The sequence below is a fragment of the Leuciscus leuciscus genome (genome assembly GCF_965113295.1).
Source record: "Leuciscus leuciscus genome assembly, chromosome: 1".
NCBI classification, from domain to species: domain Eukaryota; kingdom Metazoa; phylum Chordata; class Actinopteri; order Cypriniformes; family Leuciscidae; genus Leuciscus; species Leuciscus leuciscus.
The window spans coordinates 7,173,572-7,190,340 of NC_138725.1; the positions used below are offsets into that span (position 1 = coordinate 7,173,572).

Here is a 16,769-nt window from a genome sequence, read left to right on the forward strand (position 1 = left end):
TGTGTCTGTGTCCGCTCTGCTGCCTGTTTAGACTCACACCTGTTGGGATTATTCCATTAAACCGTGTGTTGGAACTGTGGAAGCCTCAGACCCCGCAACGATTGTTCATTTTCTTGTTTTCTGTTTCATTCAACCAATAACTGATTTGATTGTTCACTTCCAGTTTTAAATGATTGTTGTCCAACTATTTTAGCTTTAATAAAAATAAAAAAAAGATTTGAATGGGAACTCGCGCCTCTTGCCCTCTTCTAAGTGTGTCTTTATTTGGACAGTTTTTCCGCGTTATTTCGAGCTGGTGTAGAATTGAGCACTTGCTATATGAGCAATAATGAAAAATACATTTGTATTGAATTCCACTTGAATTCTAGTGAAGCAACACTTATCAGAGTTTCATCTCTCAGGCTGTCAGACGAGAGGAAGTTAATAACCACAGGAGGAGATGATGATGTTTAAAGGAGGAGCTGTAACTATATCTAATGAAGAGGAAGACTGACAGAAACAGAAAATGGCTGATAAGTGTGATCTGTGTCTGCTGGGACTGATCATTCTCTCTTCACTTCTCACAGGTAAAGAAATCTGTATTTTCTCTAAAGACATTTAGTGGAATTAGTCTGGAAAGAGTTCATTTGAACATGCTCAGTTTATTCTTGCACACATTCACGTTGTGATCTCAGAGTTGTGTATTGATACACACAGATCATACTGTATTATTCCTGATACTGGACATAGTGTCACTCAAACATCTGATGATGAAGAATTATCTTCATATTAAGAGTGTGTCAGTGATTTGAACAGCTCTCTGATAAAGACTAATAGTTTATTCTGGAGAGTGTGTTGTTTGCTTTAAGTCAGGAAAAATACTATGATTTAAAACTTCTGCTTTTTATGCTGGTGTGTTTTATGTTTCATTTATTAATATATATCATAATGATCACTGAGATATACTGTGTTTCAGGAACCAGTGGAGAGGATGTGTTCATCAGTTCTGGTGAAAATGTCTCTCTGTCCTGTAATAAAGCTCTTTCTGGCTGCAAATCAACTACATGGGCCTACTATAACAGATTCAGTCATCCAGAAGAAGTTAAACTGATTATTGGAGGGATAAAGAATAAAGACACAGAGAGACATGAGAGACTGAGTCTGGAGTCTGACTGCTCTCTGAACATCAAGAACGTCACATTAGAAGATTATGGATTTTACAGATGCAGACAATATGTGAATTATAGACCACAAGGACCTGATGCTGATATTTTTCTGCATGTTCTTCATGGTAAGTTTATGATTATGTGGTCAATTTAAAAAGGGCAGATTCTCCCTTTAAACTCAGATGATGATTGAAGAGTCTGTGATTTGTGTCTTGTGTTCAGTTTCAGTGTCTCCATCATCATCATCATCATCATCATCACCTTCATCATCTTCATCCTCACAGACTGAGATCAGTCCAGGCCGCTCTGTGACTCTCTTCTGTCAGTTGTATTCATATGATGGACGTTCCTGTAATGATCGGGTCAGTTCTGAGGGAGTTGAGCTGTTGTGGGTGAATCAGGCTGGTGTTGATCTGAAGACAGACTCCAGATATCAGATATTATCATCATCAGCTCCAGATCAAGATCGCTGTATCATCACTCTGACTACAACACTCCTGAATGAAGATGACAACAGAGAGTGGAGATGTCAGCTTACTCTCAGAAATCAACTCGAGACCTCAGTCAGATACACTGTCAAGTATTCAGGTGAGAAAACACTCTTTTCTGACAGATTTGTGAAAACTTCCACAGATTGGCTCTACTCTTTCTGATGGCTTCATACGTTTTGGAGTTGTAAAATATTAGTGGTCAAAGTCATAAACTGCATAACAATCCTGTAATGATATTAGCTCAAAGGGGAAATATTAATAATAATCCATAATTACCAATTATGATAAATTATGAATATTTGGGTCAGTTAATTAGATTAACTTTGAGGTAAGCCAAATTAATATTACAATCAATTAATCAGTTCCTCTTTGATTATTCTGTTGATTTAAAAATCTTGCTTTCCCCTGTTGTTTAATTTCATGGAAACAGACACCAGTGATTTTGCAAAGAGATCTCTTATTTAATTGGGTTATAAAACATAGGAGGAAGAGACAATGGACCAAGCTAAGGTCTAATTCAGCTTCTCAGTCACCTTCTTTACATTTCCGTCTCTTCCTGATTTTCGGACAAACAGGGCTTGGTTTTTATATCCCTGACCAAGGAAAAAAACTACATCACCATAGGAACACATACATTCAGCAGAAAAACATATGGTTTCCATTAACGTTGGAATGTATTCCCCTTATGCTATGCATATACATTTCAGTCCAGCAGCAGCACACACTCAAGTCCAAAGTCTCCCAAAGTCTCTCCCACATATTCACAAAATACAATGAGTACAAATAATTATGAATGTATATAAAGAGTATAAAAGAGATACATAATACTACTGATTATGAATATTAATAAAAAGTAATAATAATACTAAAAACAACAGTAAATGATGAAATTTGAGTCTTCAGTCCCTCCACTGGAACTACGGCCGTCAGTTCCACCATCATTCCCAGGTTGCGACCCTATAGAAGTGATAGTGAGGAGGAAAAGCAGACCAAGAAATAGAATAGAAGACAGAAGAATAGAAAAAGAAAAGAAGAAAAACAAAATAACAAAGAACCCCAACCATGTTATGTCCCCGTACTATGTGTTAATTTAACATCTATGTGTAAGCATTTAAAAATGAACCCCAATCATCTAAGAAAAGAAAAGCTAATAATTCTTCCGCCAGTGCCTTGACTCGTTAATTACTTAACTCCTCAAGTTCCTGGCCAAAACAACAAACTAAAATAAACGTTGATCTTAAAGGATTCTATCCCTCGGGGTTGAAAATCAATAGGCGGGTGTTCATTGTTTGTGAGGTTGTGTTTTGTATGTAGTGTAGAATGTGTAAAATCTCTTATTTCACACAGAATTTCCCATTCTTGGATCTATCAATATGTCTCGTATTGAGAATAACTTACAACCATCTCTAATCAATGTCAATGGACTTGATTCCTGAAATGGAAGCAGAGAAATAATTAAACATCACTTCTTTATTCCCAATCTTTAAAGCTAATGGATGAACAGTGCTCAGTATCAGGCCATAAGCCGTCATTATCATTTTGTTCATTCACTAAGCAAGGTTTAACTTGTGACCAATGATACCATCTATCTGTTCCTACACCCTTCCCTTTAAGGCAAACACTTGTATCGGTTGTTAAGAGTATCTCATATGGTCCCTCCCATCTAGGCTCTAAACCTTTCCTAGCAATGCGTTTGACCATAACAAAACTGCCTAACTCAGGAATGTGTGGAATATCAGTAGTGGTATGTTTTTCATCCCATTGCTGTTGAGCTTCTCGCACTTTCTTATTATTGTCTTTGGTAGCTTTGTCCAGCATTGTGAGATAATGTCGTAACTTCTCTTGGAACAAAGTAGAATCTCCTCCCGTTCCCGCAGGTGGCGGAGCATCAGGAGGTAGGACCATTGCTCTTCCAGTCATCAGTTCAAAAGGAGTTAGTCCTGTTACTCTGTTTGGAGTTGCTCTCAAGTTCCACAGAATAGCAGGTAATAACTTATGCCAACCTTGGCCAGTTTGCAGAATGGCTTTGGTAAGAGCGGTTTTCAACGATCTGTTCATTCGTTCTACCATGCCTGAGCTTTCCGGATGGTACGGAATGTGAAACTTCTGTTTGATCCCCATCAATTTCATTGCTTCCTTCATCAGTTTTCCAGTGAAGTGAGTTCCATTGTCAGAATCAACTTCATATGGAAGACCCCAGCGAGGAAAAACTTCTTCCACCATTACTCGTGCTGCCGCTTCAGCTGTGCAAGTTCTCGTAGGGAATGCTTCCACCCACCTAGTAAATCTGTCCATGATTACTAGAATGTATTGGTACCCTTCACTGGGTGATAAAGGTCCTGTGAAATCGATTTGGAGGTGTGTCCATGGACCCGTTGGTCTGGGTGCATGTGACATTCGCACCTTTACAGATTTTCCCACATTTGCTTTCATGCAAATTAAGCATCTTCTACAGTAATCATCAATGTCTCTCATCATTCGTGGCCACCACCACGTCTCACTGATTTGAGCTTTCATTGCTTTTGCTCCAGCATGCACTTTTCCATGATACAGCTGCATTAGTTCTCTTCTTGTTCCAATCGGCATCACCACTTGTCCGGTTGGAATTCTCCAGATGCCTTGATCATCCTCTTTTGCTCCTGCTTTTATCCATTGTTCTTTCTCTTCATCTGTCTCTATTTGATATGACAGAAGATGATGCTCAGGATTATCTTTGCTGTTTTCCTGTACCATGGTAACAGGAGTAAGAGGTAGTAAAGCTGCTTCTCTAGCTGCTGCATCTGCTGCCGCGTTTCCTTGACTTTCTTTGGACTTGTCTGATTGATGTGATTTTACTTTGATCACGGCTGCTTCTCTTGGTAAGTGACATGCTGCAATCAAGCGACGAATTATGGAAGCGTGTTGTATTTCGCTCCCGCTACTAGTGATAAGTCCACGTCTTTTCCACAGAGCAAGATAGTCATGGACCACGCCAAAAGCATAACGACTATCTGTGTAGATGTTGACTCGATCTCCTTCTGATAGTTCAAAAGCTTCCGTAAGTGCCGTGAGCTCAGCTACTTGTGCTGAAAATTGCCCAGGAAGAGCTCCTTTCTTCACAACAGTTCCATCAGCTTCCACTACAGCCCATCCAGTATGTCGTTTTCCATCAACGTAATAACTGGATCCATCAACCCATAACTCCTTATCTGGATTTTCAAGAGGGATTGGATTAACAGGACCATGGCTTTCCTCTTCTACTTGTTTTTCACACTCATGTGGTGTTCCCTCATGTGGTTCTAGCATCATTGTTGCAGGGTTAAGGGATGTGTCTCTGATTATTTCAACTCTCAAATCCTTGTTCAACAAAGTTGCTTCCCATTTTGCTCTTCTTGCGTCAGTTATGGTCTTGATGTTTGTGTTGTTCAACAACGTCACTATACTGTGTGGAGTGTGAAGTATGATAGTTTGTGCTCCTATCAAATTTTCCACAGCATCCACTGCCCATGTGGCACCATCGAGAGCTTGTATACATCGTGGTTGACCAATCATTGTGACAGGAATCTTTGTGGAAAAGTATCCAACTGGTCTGTATCGATCACCTGGTTTTTGACACAGTACTGCTGAGTAGGTCTCATTTCCCACCCTGGTCCACAAATGGAATGGCAATCGTCCATCGGGAAGTCCCAAGGCTGGGGCTGATGTCAGTTTCTCTTTCATAGATATAAATGCTTCCTCAGCTTCTGGTGTCCAGGTTATCTGCTCCACTCCAGGCTTTCCTCCCTTGTACAAGTCGATGAGAGGACTAGTGATGCTGGCAAAATCAGGTATATACTGGCGACAGTAGTTGAAAAGTCCCATCACCTTCCGTATTCCTGTAACTGTTAGAGGTTTTGGGAGTTTCCGTAATGCCTCTACACGCTCTGTTGTCATTCTCCTTCCCTCGACAGATATTTCTTGGCCCAAGTAGATAACCTTGGTTTTGGCCAACTGTGCTTTGTCGGGGTTGACTTTGAATCCTCCTTTCCTAAGGGCTTGTAGGACAACATTCAGAGCAAATATATGGCTGTTTTCATCTGGGCTTGCAATCAACAAGTCATCAACATATTGGATGCAAACACTCCCTGAACTCTCAATTTCAGCTTTTCGCTCCGTTAAGAACTGATCCAAAGTTCTATGGAATACCACAGGAGATAAATTTAGCCCTTGTGGGAGTCGGTTCCAGACAAACTGTTTTGCCCCCACTGTGAAGGCCAATTTCTCTTGAGATCTTTCGTCAATAGGTATAGACCAGAAAGCCGACAGTACATCTAATACTGTGAAAATTCTTGCGTTTCCTGGAATATCATTCAGAATGGTGGCTGGATTGGCCACAAAAGGATGCGGTTTTGGTGTTACACTGTTAAGTCTTGTGTAATCGATGGTTAATCTCCATGAGTTATCCGATTTCTTGACAGGCCATACAGGACTATTAGTGGTTGATGAAGATTGTCTGATGATTCCTTCAGCTTCCAAGTCTGCCACTATCTCTTCCACAGCTTGTCTTGCTTCAGGTCGGATAGGGTATTGTTTATGAGGGGCATGTATCGGTCCCTCAATAACAACAGGGTCAATGTTGGCTTTACCGCAATCCAATTTGTGTTTAGCCCAAACATCTGGATATAAACTGCACAGAAGTCCCCACACACCATCTTTTCCCCAATCTCTGATAATTGGTTTTGCTGTACCAACAGACGTTAGATTACATGTGCGATCTTCGTGTGGTATTATTCCAGCTGTTGTAGCGATTTGACGACTGTCGGTAAATATGATCATGTTCAACAGTGGAAGAATGTCCATGCCAATAAGGCTTCCTTGTGAATTCGGCCCTACCCAGAAAGATGTCCATAAGACTTCATCTTCATGTATTTGCAAAGGAACTTGTATACTTTTGCAAAATTTAGTGATACCTCCTCCAACTCCTTCAACTTCCATAGTTTCATCTGTTGTAGGTAGGTTCAGATCTGTTATCGAAATCGCTGCTCCTGTGTCAACCAAAATGTCACATGGGTGGCCCCCTATCAATGCATTGACGAAAAGGCGATTGTCTCTTTTCTTACTAATACAGGGGGCCGCTAATTCCTATTGCGGATGCATAATTCCCTCTATGAGCTGACGGACTTGCGCTTCAGTCCACATCTTCCCTTGAGAGGTTTCATCATTTTTTTTCGCACTGACTTGTTTAAATGATGGACCTTGACCTTCTGCTCCACCTCCTTTAGCCCAACAATCTTTTATTGAGTGGCCACGCTTTCCACAGTTGGTGCAGAAAATCATCCTCTTCTTTGTGTCCATGTTGTATTGAGCTGTTACCACTCCTCTTCGATTTGGCTTGTTTCCTTCTTCCTTGTTTGATCTCGTAGCCATCTCTAAGCGCCCAGCCCATTGTAAAATCTGATCATATGTCTCACCTGGATTGACTCCAAGTGATAAGGCTTGTTGGTATTTTGTACTAAGTCCATCCACAAGTGTGTCAGTGAACTGTACATCATCTCTGTCAGGTTGTTTCTTAGCACAGAGAGCCCATCTCTCGTAAGCATTCCACTTACGCAGAGCATATTCATCTGGAGATTCATCATCTTTTTGCTTAATCAATGTCACTAATGTGAAAGGAATTTTTCCACTGCCCAAGATTTCTTGGATTTCTTTTCGAAACACATCTAATGCTTGCCAAAGACCCAGGGGTCGCCCCTGGTCATCAACCCACAAATTTATCCATTGGGCTGTGGTTATCGAAGCTGGCAAGCGTTCCCATCTGTCTCTTGGGATTTTAGCTTTCACAATGGTGTGTATGTCTTTTAATGTCATTTGATGTGCTTCAACCAGAGAGTCTAATTCTCGCCAAAACTCCGTGTTTGGATCTTGTCTCTTCAGAGGAGGCAAGGCTGTGAGAATGGCTTGACGTTCTCCTGGTGTGAATGGTCTCTCTTCTGTCATCATTTCAGATTGTAAGTCTTCCCTTTTAATAACAGGTGAAGAAAATTCAGGACCGATCTTGTCAACTGTGATCATGTCGTCATCTCTTGTCTCATCATCCCAGTCAGATCCATAATTACGAGCTGGTGTACATTGCAACATGTCTCTGTTTGGCTGGGCTGATTTAGATCTTGTTATTACTGGAGCTGCTTGTGCAGATGCAATGTACATCTTGTCAACTGGACCTCCATTTGATCTCGAAGGTTGAGACTGTGTCACAGGTTTAGATGAACTTGTATATTGTTCAGGCAAAGCTGGATAGATTGGTTTATAAGGAGGAGGCGTTACTGTGGTTGCGGATTTCACTGGTAGTTGTGAATATTTTCTTTCCGCTTCAGTTATTATATTTGTCCAATCTGGATCAAACGAATCATCATTGGTTGTATTTTCTCCATCTGAACATTTAATAGACATGATTTTGTTCAACTTATTAAATGCTTCAATTTGAGGCTTCATTGCTTCAGCAAGTGGAACTGGACCGCCATTTATATCACAACAAATTCCACCTTGCTTTACAATCCAATGAGCTGCCAGTATTGGAAATGCTTGTGATTTTATCTTGTCTTTTTGAGACTCGAACCAGTGTAACTGTGCATCCATATTTGCATTTATGTCAAGTCCTTTTTTCAAAAGCTTAGCTTGTTTCTTGTTCTTTCTTTCAAGGTACCAAGCCGAAATTGTTCTGCTGTTACAGTCACTTTCTGCCATCTTGCAAAGTTACTTTGTGCTGCTCAGAACAGCAGGGATGTGTGTGTCTGTGAGTGTGTTTCTCTAAGGGTGGGGCTATGGTACTCTGCTTCTCTCTCGCTCTCTCTGTATATTATGTGTGTGCGCTCAGAACTGCAAGCCTATGTATGTGTGTGTATGCATATGTGCATGTATGTATGTGTGTGTGTGTGTCAGAGGCTACCCTTCTCTCTCTCTCTCTCCCTTCTCCAAACTACAGTATGTGTGTGCATGAAGGTATGGAGCAAATTCTGAAGGGAGGGGCTGCCTCACTCTTTCTCCCTTTACAGAACAAAAGAAAATTTTATAGAAAAGTTAACTTCAATGTTTTTCAGTATTTTGTTTAGGTTCCAGTTAACTCAAAACAATTTTTTTTATTATTTTTTTTAAATATTTGTGGATTTTCTCTCAGATTAATTTCTTGTTTTCTTTTTCCTTTTTTTTCTTTCTTTAAGCTTACTCTGATCAGTATCCTCAAAATATTTGAACAGCTTTACGGTCAAAGTTGGAATGCACGCGATCCTAACTATTTTAACTCGTATTACTCCAGTGTATTAACGTGCTTTAGAGTTTTACCTGCCATCGTTTTAAACAGACTCGCCACACTTTAACCACTCATGTCAATCGAGCTTTGCTTGTGTTTCACCTCCTCGCCTCGAGTACGAATCTTCCGTGTGTTGGATATATTTTAGAGATTACTCTGCCATCGTTTTAAACAGTCTCGCCATATTATCCAACCACCAATCAGTGACAACCAGCAAATAATAGTTTTACTGTCTTACAGCTAATTCTCCCAAATTTTTGACTAGATGGTCTTTTTTCTAAAAAAGATCCTTCTCAATCCCAGCATATCAAATAACTTTAGAGGTTTACTTTTCAGAGAACTTAAATAAGCCAAATTAAATTGAATTATTTTATTTTTTTATTATACTATGTTTTATATTCTTTGGCAAAACCACAGGCTCCTTAAACAACACAGTTCTTTTTAGCAGTTACAGTCATTGTCTCTAATCATCAGGCAGACTTAGAACTTTTATATAAAGGAAAAAGTCTTACCTTGAAACATTATTTCTGGATATACTATCTTGTTCTTCGTGACGCCAAATTGTTGATTTAAAAATCTTGCTTTCCCCTGTTGTTTAATTTCATGGAAACAGACACCAGTGATTTTGCAAAGAGATCTCTTATTTAATTGGGTTATAAAACATAGGAGGAAGAGACAATGGACCAAGCTAAGGTCTAATTCAGCTTCTCAGTCACCTTCTTTACATTTCCGTCTCTTCCTGATTTTCGGACAAACAGGGCTTGGTTTTTATATCCCTGACCAAGGAAAAAAACTACATCACCATAGGAACACATACATTCAGCAGAAAAACATATGGTTTCCATTAACGTTGGAATGTATTCCCCTTATGCTATGCATATACATTTCAGTCCAGCAGCAGCACACACTCAAGTCCAAAGTCTCCCAAAGTCTCTCCCACATATTCACAAAATACAATGAGTACAAATAATTATGAATGTATATAAAGAGTATAAAAGAGATACATAATACTACTGATTATGAATATTAATAAAAAGTAATAATAATACTAAAAACAACAGTAAATGATGAAATTTGAGTCTTCAATTCATTTATTCTAAGAAAAGTGTATCTTTCATGGTCACTGAAAAATAATTATTCCTTAGTCTGTACAGCGCTTAGAGCATGTAACAAGATCAAGATCGTAAAAGGGACTTTGTATGCAAAAAGAGGATCAGAAACCAAATGCATAATTGTGCACAAGTTTTATTAACTAAATCACAAACATAACTAAACTAAACAAACAAACAAACATACATACATTCATCCATACATACATGCATAGGTAAGTTGGTGAGTGTTATGGAACCGGAAGCAGGTAATAGAACTATGGAAAAGATCGATTTCAGTATGAAAAGAACCATCAGCTGATCATTTTCAGAGCACCTCATTAAATTGATACTTGCATGGTCAGTTGCAATCGTGGACAATTCTTGAAGTGGTTGAAAATTGAATTTAGTGCTGGGCGGTATGACCAAAAATCCACATCATGGTATTTTTCTAAATTATACCGGTTTCACGGTAAATGACGTTTTTTTTTTTTTTTTTTAGCATGACTGGGTGTTAACCACATTTTCCACTGAGTGAGAGAGGAAATACTGCAGTAGATTGACTTATAATGCCCTATTTTATTGTCATGAGTGAATATTATAGAAAAAATCCACACTAGTATTAATACAGGTTTGCAAGGCTGTTTACAAAGAGGTGCCAGCAGGACGCGCTTTAGGAGCGGCCGAAATAGTGGTTTCCCCGGTAACGGCTGTACACAAAGTGGTTTCCCCAGTAACGGCTGTACACAAAGCAGCAACGCTCATAAACGCTGCTTTATCAGGGAAGATAAAGAAAGATTCAATCGTAATAACAAAAAAACTTTTCTAAAGACCGTCAGTTCACTTCAGATACATTCATGTAAAAACACCCACGCCGCGTGAAAAAGGACCCTCTCTAACAGACTGCCGCGCAGCGCCGCGTTCCGATCGTTATTAAAGCGACATACACCGGTATTGCGGTATATTAAAAATTCATATCATAACAAAAATAAACACCGGTATTCGGTATGAACCGGTACACTGCCCAGCACTAATTGAATTCGTTGATGAGTCCGTGGGTGTCAAAAGTCATGGTGCAAGTTGCAGTCGTTTTCTGTATTGAAGAAAAGTCCCCCCCTCCCCCCAGGTCTTAAACCAATCAGAAAGGGGGAATTTCTGGCGGGAGTTTCCTTTGTGGGAAAGATTTATGATGCTGTCTCAAGTAATCTTTTCTGTTCATTAATACTCAGATAGATATAACAAATCCACACTGCATTCTAAGAGAAGGTGATGTACATCAAAGTGTAAGTCATTAAATGAGGATTAATTAGATAGGAGACATGCTACAGGTAAGATTACATTGACCATTGGTGGTATAATAAAATACATAGTATCAACAGATAATAGTATTAAAAGACACAACACACGACAGTAAATCATTCACAAAATGTTCTGGAATGCATGTTCATTTCACGTTAGTCAGTTCATCAATATATGAATGCAGGAGAGTCGGTTTTGCAGATTGTTTCTGTCTTTCCATGGTCTCTCTCTTGCATGTGGTCACATGGTCATGACAACTAGAAGACCTTCTTGCCCTGTTTGGGGGAAGATGGGATTCCAGAGTGGAGTGTGAAGATTTTATGGTACATATGCCAAATAAATGTGTCTGATTTGGTCTCAGTTGTTACAATTCTTATAATTCCCAATATTAGCCTCCTACATGGGTCATACATGATATATTGCATAAATCAGACGAGTGTATCAAAGCCTAGTATGACCCATGTAGGAGGTCGGCTTTAGGAATTATAAGGCTCATGTCCTTCATTCAAGCTGAAGGTTTATTTGCAGAAGCTCAACTGTGTTTCACTCTCATATAAACCAGGAATAAATTATACAGTAACACATTAATACAGTTATACAGTAATACAGTACAGTCTCTTCTCAACTACTGCCATTCTCCTCCTGACAGCTTGAGAGTGAAGTAAGAAGATAATAGATGACAGACTCGTGCACATATTCATCATTTCTGTGATGTGAAGCTCCAGTATTATGTGATGATGATGTTGTGTATATGTGGCATTATGTGTTGAACTGAACTAACAGACGTGATCCACAGATCCAGCTGATACAGCATCAGAAACTGAAGTCAGTGTGACTGCTGTATCATTATACAGAGGTACGACACGTTCATTTATACTGACAGCTTTATAACATTAAACTATCAGTCAGTCTGTAAATGCTTCATCAATAACTGTTGATAGTTGAATACCCTTGACTTCAGTCATGTACAGTTTCTCTTCTTCCTCTCATGTTTCCTGCAGTGATTGTGATTATTGTTGAGATGGCAGTGTTTGCTGCTCCTACTGTGATTCTTCTTCAGATCATCTGTGCAAGAAGAGCTGGTGAGTTTTGAGCCGCACACAATCTGATGATTCACACTCATCTGATCTGGAACAATCTGCAATCATGATAAAAACACATACGAGAGGTCAGTCAATGCTTTTATTTTGCAGGGAGGAAGGACTCGAAGAACCCAGAGGAAATAGAGATGCCCACAATATTACAATAAAATACTGATGAGTTTAGAGCCAATCTGCAGCAATATTTACAATAGCAGAAACTTACAGAGGATTGTTCATTGTTTTATTTTCTTCTTCTCAGAAAACAGAGAAAAAACTTATAGTGACTTGTAGTTTTTTACATATAAAAAGCCAGATTTATTTTCATTTATATGGATTTTATGGATATATTTGCCTACAGTGTTGAAAGTCATTCTCTTGCGCTTCATATGTAAACTGCTTTAAATATAATATTAATACAGTAATGGACAGACTCAGACTGTATAATCTCTCTCTGTTCTGTGTGATGGAGCTGATTTGAGGATTCTTGGATCTTGTCTGTTCATTCCTGTTTTTAGCATCTTTTTTCATTTTGAATGATTGCTATAATTTTCTAAATAAACCTCTGCAGTTGTGTTTAATAAGTCTCCTTTCCTGAGATGTTTGTTAGGAATATGTTAATTCCCCTTCATGAGCTGGTAATGTATCTGTAAGTCCACTGAAGCGAGTTGTAGTTGAGAAGCCGCTTCAATAACCGAGAGCTAGATATTGGGTCTTAAACACCTCACAACACCCTGAAGGACCCACTGAGAGGTCAGACTTGAAGCACTGTTCCTGAGATGCTCTTCTTGGTGGTTAACTGTAAGCAGCAGACAGATCCAGCAAGAGGAGAACTGAGGATTCGGAGGCTCCTCTTGCCAGTCTCAGAGCTTCAATAACCGAGAGCAGGGCCGTCTCAGTTTAGTGGCGCTTCTGAAGCCAGACTGGTTGTTGTCCAGGAGGATGTTCTGTGTGAGAAATGTAGATAGTTGGTCGAAAACGACTCGTTCAAGTGTTTTAGCAAAGTGGTCCAGAAGTTCAGGGAGGCGGAAGTTAAATCAGTGGTGCTTGACAAATACATCCCAGATCTTCCAGAGCATTTGTAGTGTTGATAAAGGAGTCTGAATCTGATATATTTCTCAAGGCTGGAGAGAGTAAAGCAGAACGTTATAATCCATGTGTAGAAACTCCCTGAAGATAGTTAATATCTGCTTTACAGACACTCATGTGCAAATGCAGGTTTATTTTACCAAGCTGATGCTAATAATTATTTTACAATACTTTTAAAATCTGTTTTATAATTCAGGAAACTGCTAAAATAAGGAAGGGAGACTAACAGTAATGCTCTCGTGTGCAAAAGAATATCTTATAAACTGTGTTCAGAGCAGATGTGTGTTGAGATAGTGCGGTTCACAATACGCATGTAAAGCAACACTTCACTGTGGCATCGTGTCTCTATACAGCAACTCTAGCAGGATTTAATCACTCAGTTGATCAGAACAGAGGAAGTTAATAACCACAGGAGGAGCTGATGATGTTTAAAGGAGGAGCTGTAACTATATATAATGAAGAGGAAGACTGACAGAAACAGAAGATGTCTGATAAGTGTGATCTGTGTCTGCTGGGACTGATCATTCTCTCTTCACTTCTCTCAGTCAAGTTTCTTCTCTGACCGTTCTGTCAGTCGTGTCAGTCTAATCTGTCTATTTTAGTGGTGTTTTGTTCTTCCCGCTAGAGGATCCTTGCTATTGTTTAGTATATTTCCCCCCTTAGTTTTCTCTGCTTATTCTGGAGCAATGTAGCTGTTATCTGATTGGCTTGAGTAAACGGTGGGTGGAGTCCACTTATCTGTGGCTTTTTCTGCATGTTGACGCTAGAAGTGTTTCAAAATCCACAGATGCTTGCAGCAATTTACAAAGAGCTTATAATATGAATAATGCTCAACGTTAAGTATGAAGTCAATGAATGATGAACATAAACAACCGCTAACAAATCTGGATAAACAGAATCACACAAGAATTAGACAAAATACAAATCTAGAAATAAGAGAGCAATGAACTAGACTCTTACCTGTCATCCCTATTTATGAGCAAACACTGGAAGATTACACAAGCTTGAATGATTGCAGCTCATGAATGCTTTAGACTACAGTCCTAGCCATGGTTTCTTTTAAAAGACACTTAAGAGGTTTTGGTCAAGTCAAAGCAAGTAGCAATATAACTGAAAAAAAAAACAGAGGTTTACATTTATTTTAAGCAATCTACTTGCAGTTTAAACAAGCAAAACGGCCCACAGTGTTTGCAATGGATGGGTATCGTTAAGGTTTTAATGGTATTACTACTCTTACCGATACTCCTTATCGAACCGGTACTTTAACAGTATTCTTTTCGGTTCTTTTTGTTATATAAAAAAAAGGGAAAAAAAATATTTAGAACATGTAAGAATTGAGAAATTAGGAGATGCCGGACAGTCTGGTTGAGGAGCGATTAGACCCTGAGAGGACAAAAGGACCTCTCTGGAAATTAAAATTTGAACTAGCTCTCGTGCACTATCGAGACTAAAGTCTCACCTCCGAGTCATCCTAATCTACATCTTCTTCCCTCTCCCCTCACCCCCTCTGTTACGTGGCAGGCTGGAACATAGAAGGAAGCAGGATCCAAATGCAGCAGTAGTACTTTTATTAAATAAACTGAAGACTAGACAGACTTAAAAACTCAGACATAGGGAACAGCACAACCAACATCACAAAGACAAGAACCCACAAACACTGAAACAAGACACAGGGTTTAAATACAGAGACTAACAAGCTAAACAAGATAACAAGGGGGCGTGGCTAATGAGAAACACCTGTGGAGACTAATCAACATAACAGGGAACTGCTAAACATAGGATGAGACAGGGGAACACAGACATGAATCTTGACACCCTCTCTCTCATGCTCAGATCATCTGAATTCACCCAAGAAAATGTATAGTATAATGTGATTAACACAGAGTATTTTTCATGTTTGGTATCATTTGAAATGTCTCAGTGCGACTGGTACAAATATCTGATTTCCAAATAAGTAAAACAAAAGGCAATAAGATTTTTAAGAGTTTAGCGATAACTGGCACACAAAGGAAGGTGGTCTCTAGACACATGGTCACACCCCCCCCAAAAGGTGTAACCTCTGAATGCAAATTTCCATTGTTAAAAGATGTTTCCAAGTGAAAGAGGTCCTGACTATATAATGAAATGCAGCAGGGGATTCGGGGCCTTTCTGTACCTCAGATTAGCCTGTGTGGCTGCGCTGTTTCAAGTGCAGTCTGGAATATAAAATCCCCTCATAGATTTTTCATCCTGTGTCTGGTGTTGTCACTAACTCACATACCGGGCCACATATAGTTACAGCTCCTCCTTTAACCATCATCAGCTCCTCCTGTGGTTATTAACTTCCTCTGTTCTGATCAACTGAGTGATTAAATCCTTCTAGAGTTTCTGTATAGAGACACGATGCCACAGTGAAGTGTTGCTTTACATGTGTAATGACGTGATCAATATCAGCCAATATTAGTCATTATCAGTCACTTATTCTGTCTTATTTCTGAAATATGTGGGTTATTGTATTTTGTTGGGTTCATAAAGTGTTTAATGCATATGCAATAAGATTTATCATTTAAAGCTGCCGTCAGCAATGTAGCTGTTATCTGATTGGCTTGAGTAAACGGTGGGTGGAGTCCACTTATCTGTGGCTTTTTCTGCATGTTGACGCTAGAAGTGTTTCAAAATCCACAGATGCGTGCAGCGATTTACAGATGCACAGATAGCGGTTCACAAATAAATGCCAGGCAGAGTTGTGTTTGTGACAAAACACATTTGTTTAATTTTTTTTATTCATTTGTAAATCTCATTTTATTTACTTGTGAGTTTTATCCATTTTTGTGAAACTCTTATATTTATTTGTAAATTTTATCATTTGTTTGTGAATCTCTTTACATTTGTTTGTGAATCTCAATCTATTTATTTGGAATAATGCAACAATCCTAACCCCATACTTTTACTTTGGGACTTTTAGGATATTGGAAATTTCAGTGAAACTTAAGGTGTGTGAAAACCCTGTACATGTCCATACACTTGAGATGCACAGAGATGATCAGATACAGGACATTTCTGATTACACACACTAGATGTGTTCAGAGATTTCCAGTATACCAGCAATTGCTGATGTTGTAATGTTTAAATCCTGGTAAGCATGAGGCCAAGAAAGTTCTCAGTTCTTATAGCTAGGCAGAACTGCGGATCGTAGGCTACCACACAAGTCTTGTACGTGACCATTTAGTACAGTTATAGGCATCGAAAGATGTATATGCTTTAATAGACTTTGGGGAGAGCTGATGATACTGTAGCAGGAAGCATGACCTCTGACCTCCACGATTTTGGAGGCT

General features: G+C 39.2%; 1 protein-coding gene across 1 annotated transcript in view; it reads left to right on the forward strand.

Annotated features, from left to right (window-relative positions):
- The first annotated feature begins 421 nt into the window (after window positions 1-421).
- Window positions 422-16,769, forward strand: part of LOC309489522 (uncharacterized protein) — a 101,176-nt gene continuing 84,828 nt past the window's right edge. Inside the window, exons 1-2 of the mRNA XM_082158327.1 lie at window positions 422-566; window positions 956-1,270. Coding sequence (XP_082014453.1) covers window positions 506-566; window positions 956-1,270 — 376 coding nt within the window. The 5' untranslated portion in view covers window positions 422-505. The remainder of the gene's footprint in view (window positions 567-955; window positions 1,271-16,769) is intronic.